The 22,148-nt window shown below is 48.0% G+C and overlaps 1 protein-coding gene across 1 annotated transcript in view; it reads right to left on the bottom strand.

The window, feature by feature from the left end:
- Positions 1-2,616: 2,616 nt before the first annotated feature.
- LOC118402607 (SH3 and multiple ankyrin repeat domains protein 1-like) overlaps positions 2,617-22,148 on the bottom strand; it is a 58,988-nt gene continuing 39,456 nt past the window's right edge. Inside the window, exons 17-27 of the mRNA XM_052478442.1 lie at positions 15,876-15,958; positions 15,579-15,703; positions 15,085-15,223; positions 14,859-14,939; positions 14,353-14,480; positions 14,141-14,195; positions 13,668-13,780; positions 11,266-11,368; positions 7,893-11,148; positions 6,885-7,790; positions 2,617-6,541 (exon numbers count right to left, since the gene is read on the bottom strand). Coding sequence (XP_052334402.1) covers positions 6,436-6,541; positions 6,885-7,790; positions 7,893-11,148; positions 11,266-11,368; positions 13,668-13,780; positions 14,141-14,195; positions 14,353-14,480; positions 14,859-14,939; positions 15,085-15,223; positions 15,579-15,703; positions 15,876-15,958 — 5,095 coding nt within the window. The 3' untranslated portion in view covers positions 2,617-6,435. The remainder of the gene's footprint in view (positions 6,542-6,884; positions 7,791-7,892; positions 11,149-11,265; positions 11,369-13,667; positions 13,781-14,140; positions 14,196-14,352; positions 14,481-14,858; positions 14,940-15,084; positions 15,224-15,578; positions 15,704-15,875; positions 15,959-22,148) is intronic.

Genomic DNA, 22,148 nt, shown 5'->3' with positions numbered 1-22,148 from the left:
CCTCCCTCCCTCCCTCCCTCCCTCCCTCCCTCCCTCCCTCCCTCCCCCCTCCCTCCCTCCCTCACCCCCTCCCTCACCCCCTCCCTCCCTCCCCCTCCCTCCCTCCCTCCCTCCCTCCCTCCCTCCCTCCCTCCCTCCCTCCCTCCCTCCCTCCCTCCCTCACCCCTCCCTCCCTCCCTCACCCCCTCCCTCCCTCCCTCCCTCACCCCCTCCCTCCCTCCCTCCCTCACCCCCTCCCTCCCTCCCTCCCTCCCTCCCTCCCTCCCTCCCTCCCCTCCCTCCCTCCCTCCCTCCCTCAATAGGGTGCTGAGGAACTAGTTTTGACACAAGTGTATGCAACGTTTATTTCAACCCTCTGCACATATTGTGTCAATGTGGCACCGCATCATGTGAGCTTATTAGTGTGAGTGTAGGGAGCGGCCCTGTGACCTGTCACATTCACCCTGGCCACCTTTGAATGCCTGCAGTTGTACAACTGACTAGGTATCCCCCATTCCTTTGCACACTCCATTCTCTGATGTGACGGAATTTGTCAAAACTGCCAAAGAGCATACTCCCAGACCACATAGTGTGCATGCTGCCCTACTGCTTGCGAGCAAAGTGAGGGTTGGGGTTTCCCTGATGTAGTGGGTCCTGGAAACCAACTGTATCAGAACAAGTGTACAAGTGTACAAGTGTGTCAAGAAATGACTTCTCATTGACCGTTAGCTGGTTTCTCAGTTTTTCTCCTTGACTTCCCACTTCTTAAAGACCCACCTCCTACAGTGTATGATTACAGCAGATGAATCCAAGTACTTAGTGGCCTCTTTCCCTCATTCGTCCAGATCTGAAGTAATCCTGAACATGAGAACAATATGGTGTAAGGCCGCTGGTGGGCTGGGAGGAGGAGAAGCTGCCAAATGAGTCAATCATAACATAACAAACAGTGAACCTAGCTATCTATCTTTATGTGAACCTACATTTGCAAGAAAAAGTATGTGAGCCCTTTGGAATTACCTGGATTTCTGCACAAATTAGTCATAAAATTTGATTTGATCTTCATCTTAGTCACAACAATAGACGAACATAGCGTGCTTAAACTAATAACACACAAATTATTGTATTTTTCTTGTCTATATTGAATACATCATTTAAACATTCACAGTGTAGGTTGGGAAAAGTATGTTAACCCCTAGGCTAATGACCTTTACAAAAGCTAATTGGAGTCAGAACCTAACCTGGAGCTAACCTGGAGTCCAATCAATGAGATGAGATTGGAGATGTTGGTTAGACCTGCCCTGCCCTATAAAAAACACTCACAAAATTTGATTTTGCTATTCACAAGAAGCATTGCCTGATGTGTCAATGCTCACATTGCCTTGAACAAAAGAGATCTCAGAAGACCTAAGATTAAGAATTGTTGACTTGCATAAAGCTGGAAAGGGTTACAAAAGTATCTCTAAAAGCCATGATGTTCATTTGTCCACGATAAGACAAATTGTCTATAAATGCAGAACGTTCAGCACAGTTGCTACTCTCCCTAAAAGTTACTGTCCTGAAAAGATGACTGCAAGAGCACAGCGCTGAATGTTCAATCAAGAATCCTAGAGTGTCAGCTAAAGACTTACAGAAATCTCTGGAACATGCTAACATCTCTGTTGACGAGTCTATGATATGTAAAACACTTAACAAGAATGGTGTTCATGGGAGGACACCACGGAAGAAGCCAATTTGATCTGATGTCCAAAAAAACCCATTGCTGCACATCTGAAGTTCGTAAAAGAGCACCTGGATGTTCCACAGCACTTCTGGCAAAATTCTGTGGACAGATTAAACCAAATTTGAGTTGTTTAGAAGGAACACACAACACTAGGTGTGGAGAAAAAAAGGCACAGCACACCAACATCGAAACCTCATCCCAACAGTAAAGTATGGTGGAGGGAGCATCATGGTTTGGGGCTGCTTTGCTGCCTCAGGGCCTGGACAGCTTGCTATCATCGACGGAAAAATGAATTCCCAAGTTTACCAAGACATTTTGCAGGAGAATGTAAGGCTATCTGTCCGCCAATTGAAGCTCAACAGAAGTAAGGTGATGCAACAGGACACAGACCCATAACACAGAAGTAAATCAACAACAGAATGGCTTCAACAGAAGAAAATATGCCTTCTGGAGTTTCCCAGTGCTGACCTCAACCCGATGTAAAATGTTGTGTCATGATCTCGAGAGTGGTTCACACCAGACATCCCAAGAATATTGCTGAACTGAAACAGTTTTGTAAAGATGAATGGTCCAAAATTCCTCCTGATCTTTGTGCAGGTCTGAGCCGCAACTACAGAAAACATTTGGTTGAGTTTACTGTTGCCAAAGGAGGGTCAACCTGTTATTAAATCAAAGGGTTCACAAACTTTTCCCACCCTACACTGTGAATGTTTACACGGTGTGTTCAATAAAGACATGAAAACTTATAATTGTTTGTGTGTTATTAGTTTAAGCAGACGGTGTTTGTCTATTGTTGCGACTTAGATGAAGACCAGATCAAATGTTATGACCAATTTATGCAGAAATCCAGGTAATTGCAAAGGGTTCACATACTTTTTCTTTGATTCAGAGAGGGAAAAAATATCCAAACAGTTCAATAGTTTATTCAGCATTTATTTCAACACCTTAATTATAACTCTTATCATATTTTATCAGTATATTTCCGTATTTCATTTTAAACAAAACTTCATAAATACATCTTATTTCTGCATACATTTGCTCATACTGTATATATTCATCATAATCATATGTTTATATTACTAGTCCTAAAATACTCTTTAAATCATAGAACATAATGCTTTCTACACTACCACTCAATCATTTCCATCAGAAGGTTCTTGAATGGCAACAACCTTAAAGAATGCGTGTTGTTGTGCATTAGTCTCACAGGAATAATAGAGCAGGTAGTGGTCGGACTAGTAGAGCAGTATAGAAAGCATGTACCGGAAATAATAAATAAAGAGAACGAAAGAAAACAAGTAGCTTCAAAACGTTTCTCACACTATCTGGAAGACAGAGATTCTTTAGTGTTTAAAATGTTTACATATACCTAACCATTGATATAATAATTATTGTTAAATTATACTATAATTTATGTTATTATTGTCATTATCATAATCAATATATTATATAGGCCAGGGATGGGCAATCTGCGGGCCGCCACCTTTTACAGGGCCGCGGATCAATACAAAAAATATATATAAATAATGATATATGTATGTATATATATATACATACATACACACACCAGTCAAACGTTTAGACACACCTACTCATTCAAGGGTTTTTCTACATTGTAGAATAATAGTGAAGACATCAAAACTATGAAATAACACATACGGAATCATGTAGTATCCAGAAAAGTGTTAATCAAATCAAATTATATTTGAGATTCTTCAAAGTAGCCATCCTTTGCCTTGATGACAGCTTTGCACACTCTCAGAATTCTCTCAACCAGCTTCAGGAGGTAGTCACCTGGAATGCATTTCAATTAACAGGTGTGCCTTGTTACAAGTTCATTTGTGGAATTTCTTTCCTTCTTAATGTGTTTGAGCCAATCAGTTGTGTTGTGACAAGGTAGGGATGGTATACAGAAGACAGGCCTATATGGTAAAAGACCAAGTCCATATAATGGCAAGAACAGCTCAAATAAGCAAAGAGAAACGATAGTACATCATTACTTTAAGACATGAAGGTCAGTCAATCCGGAACAATCCAAGAACTTTGAACATTTCTTCAAGTGCAGTCGCAAAAACCACCAAGCCCTATAATGCAACTGGCTCTCATGTGGACCGCCACAGGAAAGGAAGACCCAGAGTTACCTCTGCTGCAGAAGGTAAATTCATTAGAGTTACCAGCCTCAGAAATTGCAGCCCAAATAAATGCTTCACATAGTTCAAGTAACCGACACATCTCAACATCAACTGTTCAGCGGAGACTGTGTGAATCAGGCCTTCATGGTTGAATTGCTGCAAAGAAACCACTACTAAAGGAAACCAATAAGAGGAAGAGACTTGCCTGGGCCAAGAAACGAGCAATGGACATTAGACCTTTGGAAATCTGTGCTTAGTCCAAATTTGAGATTTTTGTTTCCAACCGGCATGTCTTTGTGAGACGCAGAGTAGGTGAACGGATGATCTCCACATGTGGGGTTCCCACCGTGAAGCATGGAGGAGGAGGTGTGATGGTGTGGGGGTGCTTTGCTGGTGACACTGTCAATGATTTATTTAGAATTCAAGGCACACTTAACCAGCATAGCTACCACAGCATTCTGCAGCGATACACCATTGGTTTTGATGTCTTCACTATTATTCTACAATGTAGAAAATAGTTTTTCAAAAAAGAAGAAAAACCCATGAATGAGTAAGTGTGTCCAAACTTTTGACTGGCACTGTATATATCTAAAATTAAAATTAAAATAATTGGGGGGGACTGAGTTTGGGTTCTGCTTTTGGTAGGTCAGTCACTGACAGTCACTCAATTAGCCCTTTGTCAGCTAAATTTTTTTAGATTGGAAAGTTAGTCCAGCCAGATATCTAAACTTGTGGTAATAATGTTTGAATTACTGATTTTCTATTGATTTTCTTAGTTACTCTCACACAGATATTATATTAAAAACTGCAACATTTCTTTCCACCCTATGGCAAAATGAGTAGAATTGCATGAAATGTGTTATACAATTGCTACATTTTCTCTCCACCCCATCATGGCCGAATGTGTAGAATTGCAGCAAACTTGTCACTTAGGTCCCAAAAAGGCTAGGGCTAGCTCTGACTACATGTGTAGGTATGGATGTGGGTACGCAGACCCGTAAGCCACTGCAGCCCCTCATGATGAGTTCAGATTTTGTGGCCCCCACCCCCATCAAAGTTGCCCATCACTGATATAGACCTATAAATTATGTGTAAAAAGTTTTTGTGTATTCCTCACCTTACAATGCATTTCACCGAAGGCAATAGCAAATAGGTATCTAAAAGAGCCTGTGTATGTGTGTGTGTGTGTGTGTGTGTGTGTGTGTGTGTGTGTGTGTGTGTGTGTGTGTGTGTGTGTGTGTGTGTGTGTGTGTGTGTGTGTGTGTGTGTGTGTGCGTGCGTGCGAGTGCGCGTGTGTGTTTGTGTGTGTGTGTGTCTTTTTCTGAAATATGTGGATCTGAGAAAGTTTCCAGATTTCGAAGAGAAGTTTATGAAATAGGGCAAAGTTAGGATTGTCAACCGGTGCAAAATATACATCTCTACGTTTTCAAATGTTTGGAAAACGGGCCCGTTGAGTTGCGGAGAAGGCATAAGAGAGAGGGGCAGAGGGTGGGTAAAGGATCATGGGTAACAAGGCAGGCTGACGAACAGATCTTCGTACGCGTACAAACACTCAGAGGGAAAAGGCCAAGGTAGCCAGACACCATAAAGACTGACAGACGCACGGTATAAGCCCTTTTTGATTGTTGCACCTGTGTGTGTGTGAGTACGGGACAAAAGACACTCACATCCCCTGGACATGTGCTCTGCTCGTAAACATCAACGTCAACATCATGAATGACCGGTAAAAAGCTGTGTAATGTAAAATGACTTGAGTTCATAGCGAACTCTCAAACATGGCTGTGGACACCTTATAGCCGTGTCTCAGGGAAAAACAAACCCAGATTTTACTCCCCTTTGCCCCTCTCTGACATACTCCAGCCAGCCTTTGTAAAGATAATAACCATGATAATAATTATGTCATTTTATGACTATATGTCTTGTATCTTTTAGAATATTTGTCATTAAACACACGTTTGAACGATTAAATATGAATAACACCCTGACCTATTTGAAATGAATGATTGCAATCAGCACTTGGTACAAAACCAATGAATGTATCTTTCCATATTATGACCATATTCTGACGTTTATACATTCCAACAATAGCTTCCAATCCCATGATGCAATACGCGTAAAGTCAATGTGTGCACATGAACCTCAGGACAAGTTTGAATATGGCCCTCACTGTTTATTAGAGGAACTTCACCACCACCTTTAGTATATCCATGGGCTTACCCTCTCTGTATGGGTAGCAGCACTCCAATCTCAAGGTTCTTGTTAGCATTTCTCCTTTTACTGTAACTCAGGCAGCAAATGGAGTGTGAGAATCACCAGTCAAATGTGTGTGTGTCCATGTGTGAATTAAAAGCCTATTCATCAGTAGTTGTACAGTGTGTGTAAATAGTATAGTTTTAGACATGAGTGTGTGTCGTAAGTGTTTCTACCCTCTTTTGACCAACACGTGTAATCAATGTTCATCTCAAGAAAGATTCCAAACAATTGTATTCCACTCATACCAAATCTCTCTTGGCGTGTTTAAGCCTTGTCCATTACGTTCGCTTCCTGTCTGAGGTCCAACTCAGTCTGTTTGTGTCCAATGGTCTTCATTAGCTTTCATCTCAGTCAGTTTGTTTCTCTGTCTTTCTCTGAGCTCTGAGTCACCTCATCTTTCACTCTCTCAGTCTGTGGCACAGGGGAGGGGCTAGGCTCATGCATGGGAGAGAAGAGCCTGAGGAAAGAGGGAGGAGGGTAAATCAAGAAATAAGAATGAATGGAAAATGAATAAGGAGTGAAAGTAGTAAATTAAATATGGGAGAGAAAGAGAAAGAGAAAGAGAGAGAGAGAGAGAGAGAGAGAGAGAGAGAGAGATGGAATAACGTATCAGATTAACAAAGGCTTTATGCTAAAAGGGAAGGGGATGGAATCATCTGGCTCGCAGGGAAGGAAAGAGGCACTTGTCTTTCCTTCTCCATCCTTTCCTTCTTTTTCTCTCTCTGTATTTCCACTCGCCACTTGGCTGACATGTAGCCTCTGTCTGTGCGTTGACTCTGTCCATGCCGCTCCTTCCTCACCTGTCAGTCAGTGTCTTCAGCGCTCTTTCGATGTTCATGCGGTGGCCGACACGCGTCACCCCCAGGTCCAGGAAGTCGTCCTTGGTGAGGGAGGGCAGGTGGGAGCCGTCAATCTCGTTGTCCAGAAAGCGCTCCCGGTGCTCCCCCAGGTTTAGGTAGGCCAGCCAGTCGGCCACGTCCCACCTCGTCCAGTAGGACAGGGGCTTGATGGTAAAGGGTTTGGCTGGGGGAGGAGGGGTGTGGTGGGGATAGCTGAGGCAGGACGGAGAGGGGGGCATGTGCATGGAGGGCGAGGAGGCGCCGGAGAGGAACTGGGTGGGTGAAAGGGAGCGGGAGACCAGGAGGGCACTGGGAGGTTGTGGGGATGTGGGGAAGAGAGGCGGTGTGGAGGGGTTGTAAGAGTCTCCTAGGGTGTGGCTTGGGGATGAAGGGGTGAGGGGTGAGGGGAAATCAAAGGGGGTGTTGTAGACATGGGTGCTGGGGAGGATGGGGAGGGAGGAGGGTCTGGGAGGGGCGGGGCTGGGGCGGTCTGTGGAGTATATGAGGGGGCTGGGGGCGCGCCGGCGTGACACAGACGACCTCAGCTCTGGACCAGGGGTACACTGGAAGTCAAAAATCTTGGCTCCACGATACTTAGTGCGGTGTTTGGGTGACGTGGGATAGGGTGAGTAGGTGGGGGAGAGAGGAGGGTGAGAGAAGTGAGAGGGGGAGGTGGGTATCTGGGGAGAGGGGGAGCGGGTCCATTTGGGCTGCAGCGTGGGCTGGTGGGAGGGCGAGCCGGAGGGGGTGGCGGTGAGATTGGGGGTGAGGATTGGTGGGCGATGCTGCGGGGAGGAGGTGGGTAAGGGGGAAGTGGAGCGGGCTGTGGGGGGGCTCTGAAACGAGGCGGAGAAATCCCCAGAATATCTAAAAGATAAGGAAAGTAAAAGGGGTTACTGTGCTCAGTACACAATGCCGTGGAGCCACTTAGTAAAACAGTTAGAATTGACTAAACCTCAGCAGCCTCACCTGTGCATTGTGGGTGAACTCAGACTAATGGGACTCTGACCTCGCATCTCAGACTGACCCCAGTCGTCTGTGCTCTTATTGCTCATCTGCTGAAGCTTGGAGCTCAGCTCGTTGATGATGCTGGCCTTCATCCCCGAGAGTGGCGAGTGCAGCCTGCGCCCCTCAATAGACATCCCGTCCCTCTGGGCCTCACCTCGCTCCAGGCCCTGTCCCGGGTCGACCCCCTCGGTTGAACCCCTTGGCTCCAAGGTGTTGGGCCGCTCCAGACAGGCAGCCAGGGTGGAACCGAAGCCGTCCTCCATCTTGGGTCGACTCTGTCTACGTTGTTTCCTCTCGTCCGCTGCTCCTCCCTCTCCTCTCCTGGCCTCCTCCTCTGGGTTAGCCTGTCTCTGGGGGTGTGGTGGGGTGTTCTGGTAGGGCGGGTTGGTGCTCACCTGTCGACGCAATGCTTCCCTTGTGTCCTTGATACCGCCCTCTTTGTACTGCATCGTCTTTGGATACACGGTTGGTTTGGTCATGTGTTTGGTGGGGTGTGCTTCAAACTCTTGCCCACCTGAGTAGGTCATATAAGGATCTGGGTGCTCGCCACCCCATCCGTCCCCTTCTACTCCTCCTCCTCCTCCTCCTCTCTCACCTGTCAGTTCACTCACTCCCAGTATTTCCAGGTGCTGGTCGCCGCTGTTGTGGCTGTCCAGCTCCTCGATCCCAGAGTCCACCACCGTCTCTGTCTGCCAGTCTCCAGTCTTCATCATGGAGGGGTGGTGGTCTCCTGCCTTGCTTGCAGTGTTGATGGCGGTTCTGGGGGCTTTCAGAGACGCGTTGTAGTCTGACGACACCACAGAGGCTGTGGTAACAGTGGCGGCGGCGGTCATGGTCGTTGTTGTGGCGTAGGTCATAGTTGTGGTGAGGGTGGCCGGGCCGCGGTACTGTGCTGAGGTCATTTGGGGAGCAGGGGCACCCATATTAGCGGGGTTAACTGGTACGGTGGGGTCATTGAAGAAGGGGTGTGTATGCGACATGGGCTGGGGTCTGTGGAGTGAGGGTGCAGGTGCGGGTAAAATGGAGGTGGCTGTAGTGGTGGAGGAAGGGGGGAATATCTGGGGTGAGGGAAGGGAGGGAGATAGACCTGACTGGGTGAGGTTGGCCACCTCGCTGTCGTAGGATGTGAGGCTGGAGGCGGCAGAGTCCCCGGCCTGGGGGGAGGGGAGGGGGGCGTTGGAGGGGAAGCCTCCTGGTGGAGGTACTTTAGGAGAGGGGAGGGGGGGCGGTGGGGGTGGCATGGCGGAAGAGACGTGTTGAGCTGAGTGTTGATGCTGTTGAGGGTACCCCCTCTGCATTTCTCGCTGGCCTTGGCCATTGGCGAACTGCAAGGGAGGGGGCAGGGGGTCAACAAAGACAAACTCATCGTCCAAATCTATCGAGGGTGCAGGCGGGGGAAGAACCATGAGCCCCAGTCCCCCTCCAACTCCTCCCTCTCCCCCACCTTCATGTGGGTGTGCTGGGGCTGCGGTGAGGGTGTACTGGGGGATGTAGCTAGCGTTTGCACTGCTCTCCATCTGCAGGAACGAGGGTCTGCGGGGTGCAGGCTGAGGCGGCGGGCCGGGCGGCTGCATGGGTGGGCCAGGTGGCTCCCTGTCTCTTGGACTCTGTTGGTAATATTGGGTCTGGTACTGATTGGTTCTGTCCTCTGAAAACCGAACTCTGAGGCCCTCTCTGGCTCCAGCCGCCTGGTCCCTCTCCACTCTCTCTCCTCCCCCTCCCAAGCGTAATATCCTGGGTGACTGTGGGCGGTTCAGTGAGGCGTGTGAGGTGGTGGTGGTGGATGTGGAAAACAGGGATGGCGTGGGAGACGGGAGAGATGTAGGGAACACCCCCACGCTGGACATCTGCCGGCCAAAGTGCCGCTCCTCCCGTCGGGTCCTCCGGTCGTCCTTGAGGGCCCTCTCTCGTGCAGCCAGCGCCAGGCCCAGGGGGGACGAGGGGTCCAGGACTTTCCCAGTCAGAGGGTGGATGAAGGTGGTGGCTGGAGTGCCTGGGCCGTAGTTGGAGGGAGCGGACTTGGGCTGGCCATCCTGGCCCATCACAGGGGAGTGGTACTCAGGTAGCCCAAAGGCAGGGGGCATACTGCTGGCGTAGTGGATGTAATTGTCCCTAGAGAACATGCCCTCGTCAATCGACTTGGAAGGGCGGAGGCGGGGGGTGGGGACATCGATCCCCATCCCCTGTAGGGGCTGGGTCCATACCCCTCCACCTCCCCCCGCCTCCCCTTGGACATCCTCTTCAGAGGAGAGGAAGAAGGAAGCACTCTTCCTCCTCATGTCACGGAAACGTTCCCGGTCCCGGCGCGCTGCCCCGACGAAGGCCCCACCGAACTGGGTGGTGAAGTCCAGGTTCTCCAGGTTAGGGGGCAGCTGGGGGGCGACAGTCGAAGGGGTCATGGGGGAGGAGACAGGGGGCTGGGGTGGTGAAGGGGCCACGGTGGAAGGCGGGCCGGGGGTGGTGGAGGTGTCGGGAGAGGCAGGGGGGGAGGTAGGGTCGTCTATGTCGGGAGGCGGTTGCTCGGCATCCATGCTGCTGCCCTGGCTGCTGCGGCCACTGCCACTGCTGGTGGATGGAGCCTTGACGATGATGGTGGGGATGGGGATGGAGCTCTTCTCTTTGGCCCCGGAGCTTTTACCCCCCTGGCCTTGCCCCCCTCTGTGGTGCCTGCCGAGCCCACCTTCCACTGTGGGCTGCTTCACTAGAGGGCCCCTCCCGCCCTTCCTGACTCCCCCGCCCCTGCTTGCCCCGCCGATCCTCTCGCGGGCCGCCACTTGCTGTTGCTGGGGCTGCTGTTGCTGCTGGGGTTGCTGTTGAGTTGTGGGAGCTGCACTTGTAGGTGGAGTAGCACTACTGTAGCCCCTCCTCAATGCCCCCATTTTTCCTCCTCCTCTCCTCGTCCCCTCCGTGGGATCCCCTGTGTGTTGTCCTCCTCCTCTCTGGAGGGTGGTGGTCATGCCGTGCTGTTGACTGTCCCAACCTGCCTGGGCATCAATCGCTGCTTGTTGTTGGGTGGAGAGGGCCTGGTAGTGGGCCTGGGCCTGGGAGGACAGTGGCTGGGGGGCAGACTGCTCCCCCCTCCGAGCAGTGTGGGGTCCAGCAGACAAGGGGGGTTCTGGGGCGGATGTGCTGGGGGGAGGGGGGATGTCCTCCGACAGGCTACGGGCCAGTTTCATAGTCGGGGTGTGAAGGGACTGCCTCTCCTCCTCCGTCACACCTGAAACGGGCACACTGTTACACAGACTATCTGGTTGGAAAACAAAGTTAATTTACAACAGTCAGAATGTGGCTTTTTGACAGTAACCTTCATAGTAATTGTATCGGTAGGACTTACCAATAGATTTCTGTCGCAACATTACTCCATGCGGATGGCCGGGGGGATACTGACCCTGGTTGAAGCCAGGCGGCATTACACCAACCAACTGGTCATGACTTGGCTTAATGTATTGCAAGACACACAAAGAAGAAAGACACACAGGGAGAGATGTGGAGAACGGGAAAAAGTGAAGGCGCATTACACTTGCATTGAGAGTATTAGTGATATAGCGCAATATGGAGAAAGCAATAAGTTAATATCCTAGGCTGTGAGGTCTATTTCACATCCAGCATTGCAGACACAGTCCCTGAATTGAGGGTATGATCCCTAGGGTTAGTAGGTTCTGCAAGTACAGTCATGGTATGTGGCCCGCTATCGAGGACTGTGGGCTCGCCTTCTCTGTGGCCGAAGTGGGTAAGATATTTAAACGTGTTAACCCTCGCTGGGCTGCCGGCCCAGACGGCATCCCTAGCCGTGTCCTCAGAGCATGCACAGACCAGCTGGCTGGTGTGTTTATGGACAGTTTCAATCTCTCCGTATCCCAGTCTGCTGTCTCTACGTGCTTCAAGATAGCCGCCACTGTTCCTGTACCCAAGAAGGCAAAGGTAACTGAACTAAATTACTATCGCCCCGTAGCACTCACTTCTGTCATCATGAAGTGCTTCGAGAGGCTAGTCAAGGATCATATCACCTCCACCTTACCTGACACCCTAGACACACTTCAATTTGATTACTGCCCCAATAGGTCCACAGACGATGCAATCGCCATAACACTGCACACTTCCCTATCCCATCTGGACAAGAGGAATACCTATGTAAGAATGCTGTTCATTGACTATAGCTCAGAATTCAACATCATAGTACCCTCCAAGCTCATCATTAAGCTTGAGGCCCTGGATCTCAACCCCGCCCTGTGCGACTGGGTCCTGGACATCCTGACTGGCCTCCCCAGGTGGTGAAGGTAGGTAACAACATCGCCACTTCGCAGATCCTCAACACTGGGGCCCCACAAGGGTGCGTGCTCCGCCCCCGCCTGTACTCCCTATTCACCCATGACTGCGTAGCCATGCACGCCTCCAACTCAATTATCAAGTCTGCAAACGACACAACACAGTAGTAGGCTTGATTACCAACATTGACGAGATAGCTTACAGGGAGGAAGGAGGTGAGGGCACTCGGAGTGTGGTGTCAGCAAAACAACCTCTCACTCAACGTCAACAAAACAAAGGAGATGATCGTGGACTTCAGGAAACAGAAGAGGAGCACCCCCTGATCAACATCGACGAACAAACTGAAATGGTCCACCCACACAGACAGTGTGGTGAAGGCGCAACAACCTCAGGAGGCTGAAGAAACTTTTACAGACGCACAATTGAGAGCATCCTGTCGGGCAGTATCACCTCCTGGTACGGCAACTACACTGCCCACAACCGCAAGGCTCTCCAGAGGGTGGTGCGGTCTGCACAATGCATCACCGGGGGGCAAACTACCTGCCCTCCAGGACACCTATAACACCTGATGTCACAGGAAGGCCAAAAAGATCCTCAAGGACAACAACCACCCGAGCCACTGCCTGTTCATCCCGCTACCATCCAGAAGGCGAGGTCAGTACAGGTGCATCAAAGCAGGGACCGAGAGACTGAAGAACAGCTTCTATCTCAAGGTCATCAGACTGTTAAACAGCCATCACTAACACAGAGACTGCTGCTTACATACAGACTTGAAATCACTGGCCACTTTAATAATGTTTACATATCTTGCATTACTCATCTCATATGTTATACTGTATTTTATACCATCTATTGCTTCTTTCCTATGCCGCTCTGTCATTGCTCATTCATATATTTATATGTATATATTCGTATTCCATTCCTCATTTAGATTTGTGTGTATTAGGTAGTTGTGGAATTGTTAGATTACATGTTAGATATTACAGCACTGTCGGAACTAGAAGCACAAGCATTTCGCTACACTCACAATAACATCTGCTAACCATGTTTATGTGACCAATAAAATTTGATTTGATTTGATGGTGGAGCATTTATTTTTATTTTTAAATGTAGCCTTTATTTAACCAGGAAAAGCCCATTGAGACCCAGAGTCTCTTTTTCATATGAGACCTGGCAAAGAAGGCAGCAACAATCATTACATTACAGAATTAAAACAATACAACAATACAATACAATTCAACCACATGATCCAGCCTAAAATAAGCATTTTACACTCCTCTGCAACAGCCTCCCATCAAAAATGTAATTTATTCCAATCAAATCAAATCAAATTGCATTTGTCACATGCAACGAATTAAACAGGTGCAGACCTTACAGTGAAATGCTTACTTACAAACCCTTAACCAACAATGCCGTTTTAAGAAAGCACTAACAACAGTGGCACTAACAATGCTGAGAATGATGCAGTACCTCATTGGGGGCGATGCTCTTGGTTCGTTCTCTCTTCCCCCCGTGACCCCGCTGCCCCTGTCCGTCTGACGCAATCGTGTGCTGAGCTGCTGCCAGGATCTCATCCAGTTTATCTGACAGACAGAGAGAGTTTGTGCGCATGTATGTGTGAGAGAGAGGGAGAAAAGGGGGGAGAGAGATAGAGTGTGTGTGTGTGTGTGTGTGTGTGTGTGTGTGTGTGTGTGTGTGTGTGTGTGTGTGTGTGTGTGTGTGTGTGTGTGTGTGTGTGTGAGAGAGAGAGAGAGAGAGAGAGAGAGAGAGAGAGAGAGAGAGAGAGAGAGAGAGAGAGAGAGAGAGAGAGAGAGAGAGAGAGAGAGAGAGAGAGAGAGAGAGAGAGAGAGAGAGAGAGAGAGAGAGAGAGATCAAAAGCATAAGAATATTAAAAGCAAAGACGGCCTCTTGAAACACAAAAGGGGACAGGGGTCAGATCTTACTTAGTGCCATTTGATAGACTGTCCTCTTCTTATCAGGCACCTGGGAGGACTCGTACTCTGGAAAGCAGAGGCAGTGTATTCATAGGACCCTCGCAGACTGATTTTGAATGGGGGCTTAAGGGCTGAGGAAAGTAATGATAAGCGAGACATTCACCTGCTTTCTTTTTCCATGGAGAGGCAGCTGCAGCATATTAGAGAAAAGAAGGCAATCATATTATGCTATGACAGTATACCGAGACTGCTGTAATATCACAAAATAACACGAATGAACCCAGTACATACTTTAACACTGATGATGACAATGATGATACACAACTCAACCTTTTCCCACCTTTCTCCACTGTTAGTCATCCATTTGATTTAGCCGAAAAAGAAGAAAAAGGAGCAGAGGTTATATTATGCCATTGCATACTGTAGCGTTTCCAGAATGTGAACGACTCTCTATCTTTCCCATACAGGGCACATTTCCATACATTCACTTGAAAGAGGACATGTATCTCCATAGTATAGTCCTCCTCATCAAGCCATTGGTAAATAGAGAAATGATCCTTACCTATACCAGTTAAGTCCCCAAGGCTCTCTGCATCAACTCACTTAATATTTCATGGACTTTTTCAATCATTTTTTTTTCTATGGGTCAGAATGTGCACAATCATTTTTCCTTTCCTTTTCTCCACGGTTTTCATGCTTCTCAACCCTCCTTCTTCAATTGTCTTACCCATGTCTTCCAGCTCTAATGTCATTGATTTGGAGCGCAGGGCAATGGCAGGAGGAGTCAGCCTCTTAGCCTGCTGGGGGACTGCCAAAGTAGAAGGACCAAACACGCACTTACTTTCTGTCTAGTGTGTTATAAACATACACTCATTGCAAACAATCATTACTGTTTACTACTACGCTATAAACATCAATTGCATAAATGACACAGGACAAACTAAAAAGTATACCTTTCTTCCTGGGGTTGGTGTCCTCCATCTCCGGGTTGCGGGCCACCATGACAACCTTGACCATCAGAGTGTTGCCACCTTGTCTGATCATGTTGACCACCTGCCTGTGGCCCACCTTCACGACATTGTGACCATTGACCTACACATGCACGCACGCACGCACACACGCACACACGCACACAGAGAGAGAGAGAGAGAGAGAGAGAGAGAGAGAGAGAGAGAGAGAGAGAGAGAGAGAGAGAGAGAGAGAGAGAGAGAGAGAGAGAGAGAGAGAGAGAGAGAGAGAGAGAGAGAGAGAGAGAGAGAGAGAGAGAGAGAGAGAGAGATAACACTGGCTGGCAACAAGACTGAACTGTCTTACTGCACTGTTTGAGTTCAAACTCAAAGCAAATAAAAACATCTACAATTTGATAGTCAGTACAAAAGTTGATCCCATGTTGATTTCCAGTCCTGCATAAACTCTCAGAATGACAAGCCTTTCCAGGGATCCATACCTCAATAAGGAAGTCCCCCATCCTTAGGCCAGCCCTCCAGGCCACACCGCCCTCATCCACAGACTCCAGGTACTGCAGCGCAGGGAATGCTGGGGTCGGCGTGAACTCCTCTATAGGAGTCTGGGCTGCAGAGAGACAAGTCAATACAATGGTGTTAAAGTGGAGGCAGGGAGATAGGATGGAAGAAATGGGTAAGAGGAAATGAGAGAGGTGAAAGTTAAATATATAGAAGGATAGAGGACTGTGGAAGCTGGAGATAGGAGACATCCAGGGGTATCTCGGAGGACAGGCACTCACCTTTGGCTCCCCGAAGCACAAAGCCAAAGCCCTCATTGTCTTTCTTCTGCAGGAGCACTGTCTTCTCCTTAATGATGTAGTCACTTAGAGAGAATAAGGAGGAAGGGGAGGAGGGAGAGGGGGGGGGGCAATGAGCAAGAGAGAGCAAGCTATATGACTTCTTGAGTAACAGAAAGCCTCATTGTCATGCAAATAAAGCATTTCTGAATCTGGGAGACAGCGATACTGCATCACATTATGAAATCACACTGCACCAAAAGATGGGGGGGCTTGAGGCATGTCATACAAAGAGCACCACCATACAAAGACACTCGTCAAACCAGGGTAGAGTCGGTGTCATGATGGGCGAGGAGGAGTGTACTGGAGAGACCTCTCCATAATCCAGCATAACGCTGACTAGCACCAGGAAGCACGTGGGAATGTACATAAAAAATGCTGCACAGACACTTCACCGTTAATGGGAACTTATAAACACACCTGTAATACTGCATTCACTTTCTTCAAGCTTTCACTTCACTAGCTAACTTGGTTAGCTCTCATTCCACTTCTCCACTTGATGATGCACAGATAGGGATCTATGATTGGGTAGCAGTTAGTCGTCGCTCTTCATAATGACATTTGCTGTCTTTCATCGATGGTTGACAGTTGTTATGATATGGTAGGATTAGTTTTATGGCACAGGGTTACGAGTTGGTCATTGCCCCATTGCCATGTCTGGGACTTCTGTTTGCTTGCCAGATTTATGGCTGCCTTGCAGCGGCTTTCCCTCATGTAGAGCTCAGCGAATACAGGAGCCTCACTCCACAGTAGCCATATACTGTCCTACAACAACAGTGTCTCCAATTCACGCTGTAAAGCCTGCCGGGTCTCAATTCACACTGTTTTATGAGCTCAGTGCATACTGTAACCTCAGACTTAACAGCCATATGCAACAACATCTCCGTTCATTTAAAGGTCTCAATTTTACACTGCTGGCCGGTCTCAATTCATGCTGTTTTGCAACTCCATCAGGATGTCTGGCTCTTCGGTCACTGTATGACTTGTGGTTGAATCCGTTGGGTTGATATCCCCGTGTTTTATTCCGGAGCTTCGTTTTTTTCTGCATTAGATGCCCGGGATAAACTCAAACTGACGCCTCCAATCGACTGTGCAAATCCACCAAGGTACAACACGGCTGAGGATGAGAGTCTTTGCTTTTCTGGGAGTTGCTGAACTCGGTGTGAGCAGGCAGTCCATGGGATCCATTTCAAAGCTGAAGAAACCACTGTTAACTTCTCATACTGAGGTCTACAGTTTGGACTGTCCCTTTCATCCTTCCCTTGTGTGTCGCCACACTGTCAAAGTTACGGTTTCGCCAACGCAAAAAGCCGCCTTCCATCCATCTGCTGTTCACACTTCATTCCTTTTCTCTCATCCCGTCTCCTTCGTGCATTCCCTCTCAAAGGATACAAATCTACATGCAGCAGTGTGCTCAAATGGCTGGTTTGTATCATGTTATCCCCAAGGCAACAGAGGTGTAGGAATGACACCGTGGTTCTTTGAAATAGTCTGTACCATTTAACCCCCGTCGTTCCTGTTACATTTATATGTGCATATTGACTGCTTCTACGTTACATGAATTCACCACTGGCCAGTGTGACACTCACAGTGGTCACAGTATACACTCACATATTACAGTAGCCTACAGTATTACAGTAACCTACAGTATTACAGTAACCTACAGTATTACAGGAGCCTACAGTATTACAGTAGCTTACAGTATTACATTAGCCTACAGTATTACAGGAGCCTACAGTATTACAGTAACCTACAGTATTACAGGAGCCTAAAGTATTACATTAGCCTACAGTATTACAGGAGCCTAAAGTATTACAGTAGCCTACAGTATTACAGTAACCTACAGTATTACGGCAGAGCTTTCTCCTATAGAGCTCCATTTTTATGGAACGGTCTGCCTACCCATGTCAGAGACGCAAACTCGGTCTCAACCTTTAAGTCTTTACTGAAGACTCATCTCTTCAGTGGGTCATATGATTGAGTGTAGTCTGGCCCAGGAGTGGGAAGGTGAACGGAAAGGCTCTGGAGCAACGAACCGCCCTTGCTGTCTCTGCCTGGCCAGTAACCCTCTTTCCACTGGGATTCTCTGCCTCTAACCCTATTTACAGGGGCTGAGTCACTGGCTTACTGGGGCTCTCGCATGCCGTCCCTGCAGGGGGTGCGTCACCTGAGTGGGTTGATTCACTGTTGTGGTCATCCTGTCTGGGTTGGCGCCCCCCCCCCTTGGGTTGTGCCGTGGCGGAGATCTTTGTGGGCTATACTCAGCCTTGTCTCAGGATGGTAAGTTGGTGGTTGAAGATATCCCTCTAGTGGTGTGGGGGCTGTGCTTTGGCAAAGTGGGTGGGGTTATATCCTTCCTGTTTGGCCCTGTCCGGGGGTGGCCTCGGATGGGGCCACAGCGTCTCCTGACCTGTCACGCCCTGGTCAAAGTATTTTGTGTTTTTCTTTATGTATTTGGTCAGGCCAGGGTGTGACATGGGTTTTTGTATGTGGTGTGTAGCTTAGTGGGATTGTAGCTTAGTGGGGTGTTCTAGGAGAGTCTATGGCTGTCTGAAGTGGTTCTCAATCAGAGGCAGGTGTTTATCGTTGTCTCTGATTGGGAACCATATTTAGGCAGCCATATTCTTTGGTTGTATTGTGGGTGATTGTCCTGAGTGTCTTGATGTCCTTAGTCTGTGTTAGTTTGCACCAGTTAAGGCTGTTTCGGTTTTCACTACGTTTATTGTTTTGTAGAGTTTGTGTTTTGTATTCGTGTTACGTTGTGTGATTAAACATGGATCGCAATATACACGCTGCAGTTTGGTCCGACTCTCCTTCACCACATGAAAACCGTGACATGACCCCTCCTGTCTCAGCCTCCAGTATTTATGCTGCAGTAGTTTGTGTCGGGGGGCTAGGGTCAGTTTGTTATATCTGGAGTACTTCTCCTGTCCTATTCGGTGTCCTGTGTGAATCTAAGTGTGCGTTCTCTAATTCTCTCCTTCTTTCTTTCTCTCTCTCGGAGGACCTGAGCCCTAGGACCATGCCCCAGGACTACCTGACATGATGACTCCTTGCTGTCCCCAGTCCACCTGGCCATGCTGCTGCTCCAGTTTCAACTGACCTGAGCCCTAGGACCATGCCCCAGGACTACCTGACATGATGACTCATTGCTGTCCCCAGTCCACCTGGCCATGCTGCTGCTCCAGTTTCAACTGTTCTGCCTTGCTATTATTCGACCATGCTGGTCATTTATGAACATCTTGGCCATGTTCTGTTATAATCTCCACCCGGCACAGCCAGAAGAGGACTGGCCACCCCACATATGTTCTCTCTAATTCTCTCTTTCTTTCTCTCTCTCTGAGGACCTGAGCCCTAGGACCGTGCCCCAGGACTACCTGACATGATGACTCCTTGCTGTCCCCAGTCCACCTGACTGTGCTGCTGCTCCAGTTTCAACTGTTCTGCCTTATTATTATTCAACCATGCTGGTCATTTATGAACATTTGAACATCTTGGCCATGTTCTGTTATAATCTCCACCCGGCACAGCCAGAAGAGGACTGGCCACCCCACATAGCCTGGTTCCTCTCTATGTTTCCTCCTAGGTTTTGGCCTTTCAAGGGAGTTTTCCTGGCCACCGTGCTTCTACACCTGCATTGCTTGCTGTTTGGGGTTTTAGGCTGGGTTTCTGTACAGCACTTTCAGATATCAGCTGATGTACGAAGGGCTATATAAATAAAATTTGATTGATTGATTGATAGCCTACAGTATTACAGTAGCCTACAGTATTACAGGAGCCAACAGTATTACAGTAGCCTACAGTATTACAGGAGCCAACAGTATTACAGGAGCCTATAGTATTACAGGAGCCTACAGTATTACAGTAGCCTACAGTATTACAGGAGCCAACAGTATTACAGTAGCCTACAGTATTACAGGAGCCTATAGTGTTACAGGAGCCTACAGTGTTACAGTAGCCTACAGTATTACAGTAGCCTACAGTATTACAGTAGCCTACAGTATTACAGGAGCCTACAGTATTACAGGAGCCAACAGTATTACAGGAGCCTACAGTATTACAGTAGCCTACATTATTACAGTAGCCAACAGTATTACAGGAGCCTACAGTATTACAGTAGCCTACAGTATTACAGGAGCCTATAGTATTACAGGAGCCTACATTATTACAGTAACCTACAGTATTACAGAACCTCAGCAAGACGGAGCTCCTCTTCCTCCCGGGGAAGGACTGCCCGTTCCATGATCTCGCCATCACGGTTGACAACTCCATTGTGTCCTCCTCCCAGAGCGCTAAGAACCTTGGCGTGATCCTGGACAACACCCTGACGTTCTCAACTAACATCAAGGCGGTGTCCCGTTCCTGTAGGTTCATGCTCTACAACATCCGCAGAGTACGACCCTGCCTCACACAGGAAGCGGCGCAGGTCCTAATCCAGGCACTTGTCATCTCCCCGTCTTGATTACTGCAACTCGCTGTTGGCTGGGCTCCCTGCCTGTGCCATTAAACCCCTACAACTCATCCAGAACGCCGCAGCCCGTCTGGTGTTCAACCTTCCCAAGTTCTCTCACGTCACCCCGCTCCTCCGCTCTCTCCACTGGCTTCCAGTTGAAGCTCGCATCCGCTACAAGACCATGGTGCTCGCCTACGGAGCTGTGAGGGGAACGGCACCTCAGTACCTCCAGGCTCTGATCAGGCCCTACACCCAAACAAGGGCACTGCGTTCATCCACCTCTGGCCTGCTCGCCTCCCTACCACTGAGGAAGTACAGTTCCCGCTCAGCCCAGTCAAAACTGTTCGCTGCTCTGGCCCCCAATGGTGGAACAAACTCCCTCACGACGCCAGGACAGCGGAGTCAATCACCACCTTCCGGAGACACCTGAAACCCCACCTCTTCAAGGAATACCTAGGATAGGGTAAGTAAGGGTAAGTAATCCTTCTCACCCCCCTTCTCCCCCCCAACAAGATTTAGATGCAAGTGGCTGTTCCACTGGTTGTCATAAGGTGTATGCACCAATTTGTAAGTCGCTCTGGATAAGAGCGTCTGCTAAATGACTTAAATGTTAAATGTAGCCTACAGTATTACAGGAGCCAACAGTATTACAGGAGCCAACAGTATTACAGGAGCCAACAGTATTACAGTAGCCTACAGTATTACAGTAGCCTACAGTATTACAGGAGCCTATAGTATTACAGGAGCCTACATTATTACAGTAACCTACAGTATTACAGTAGCCTACAGTATTACAGGAGCCAACAGTATTACATCAGCCTACAGTATTACAGGAGCCTACAGTATTACAGGAGCCTACAGTATTACAGTAGTCTATAGTATTACAGGAGCCTATAGTATTACAGGAGCCTACATTATTACAGTAGCCTACAGTATTACAGTAGCCTATAGTATTACAGGAGCCTACAGTATTACAGGAGCCTACAGTATTACAGGAGCCAACAGTATTACAGGAGCCAACAGTATTACAGGAGCCTACAGTATTACAGTAGCCTACAGTATTACAGTAACCTACAGTATTACAGTAGCCTACATTATTACAGGAGCCTACATTATTACAGTAGCCTACAGTATTACAGTAGCCTACAGTATTACAGTAACCTACAGTATTACAGTAGCCTACATTATTACAGTAGCCTACAGTATTAGAGGAGCCTACAGTATTACAGTAGCCTAAAGTATTACAGTAGCCTACAGTATTACAGTAGCCTACAGTATTACAGTAGCCTACATGTACGCTCCCTTCTGATTCCTGAATCATCCTCTGTAGCTTCCAGGATTGTACAGAAGAAGCAGCGTTGTAGGCATACATACTTACATACTCATCTTCTACATTTACATACATACAATTAAACCATGAGACACAATGACATACATGAGACACAATAACATACACGCAGACACAATTCAGGGCCACCGACACAGATGAACTACTCCCACAACGACACTCAACCACAGTGACACACACTGTGCCTGTGCGCTCACACCCACTTACACACTCACATGAAGGAAATCACAAACAAACCACTTAATGTGTCCACTCTCGCCCTTTCTATAAAACAATTATCATCCTATATGTTAGTGGTACAAACACAGATGGAACACACCGTTTATGAGATATGGCAATATATAGCTGACATTGCAGCGTGCTCTCAGATTACACTCAGAAATACATGAGAGGGGAGAAACAGAGATAAACATGC

This window comes from Oncorhynchus keta, chromosome 24 (assembly GCF_023373465.1).
Source record: "Oncorhynchus keta strain PuntledgeMale-10-30-2019 chromosome 24, Oket_V2, whole genome shotgun sequence".
In the NCBI taxonomy this organism is placed as follows: Eukaryota; Metazoa; Chordata; class Actinopteri; order Salmoniformes; family Salmonidae; genus Oncorhynchus; species Oncorhynchus keta.
The sequence above is the reverse complement of the archived record's forward strand: the minus strand, read 5'-3'. Positions and strand labels throughout refer to the sequence as shown.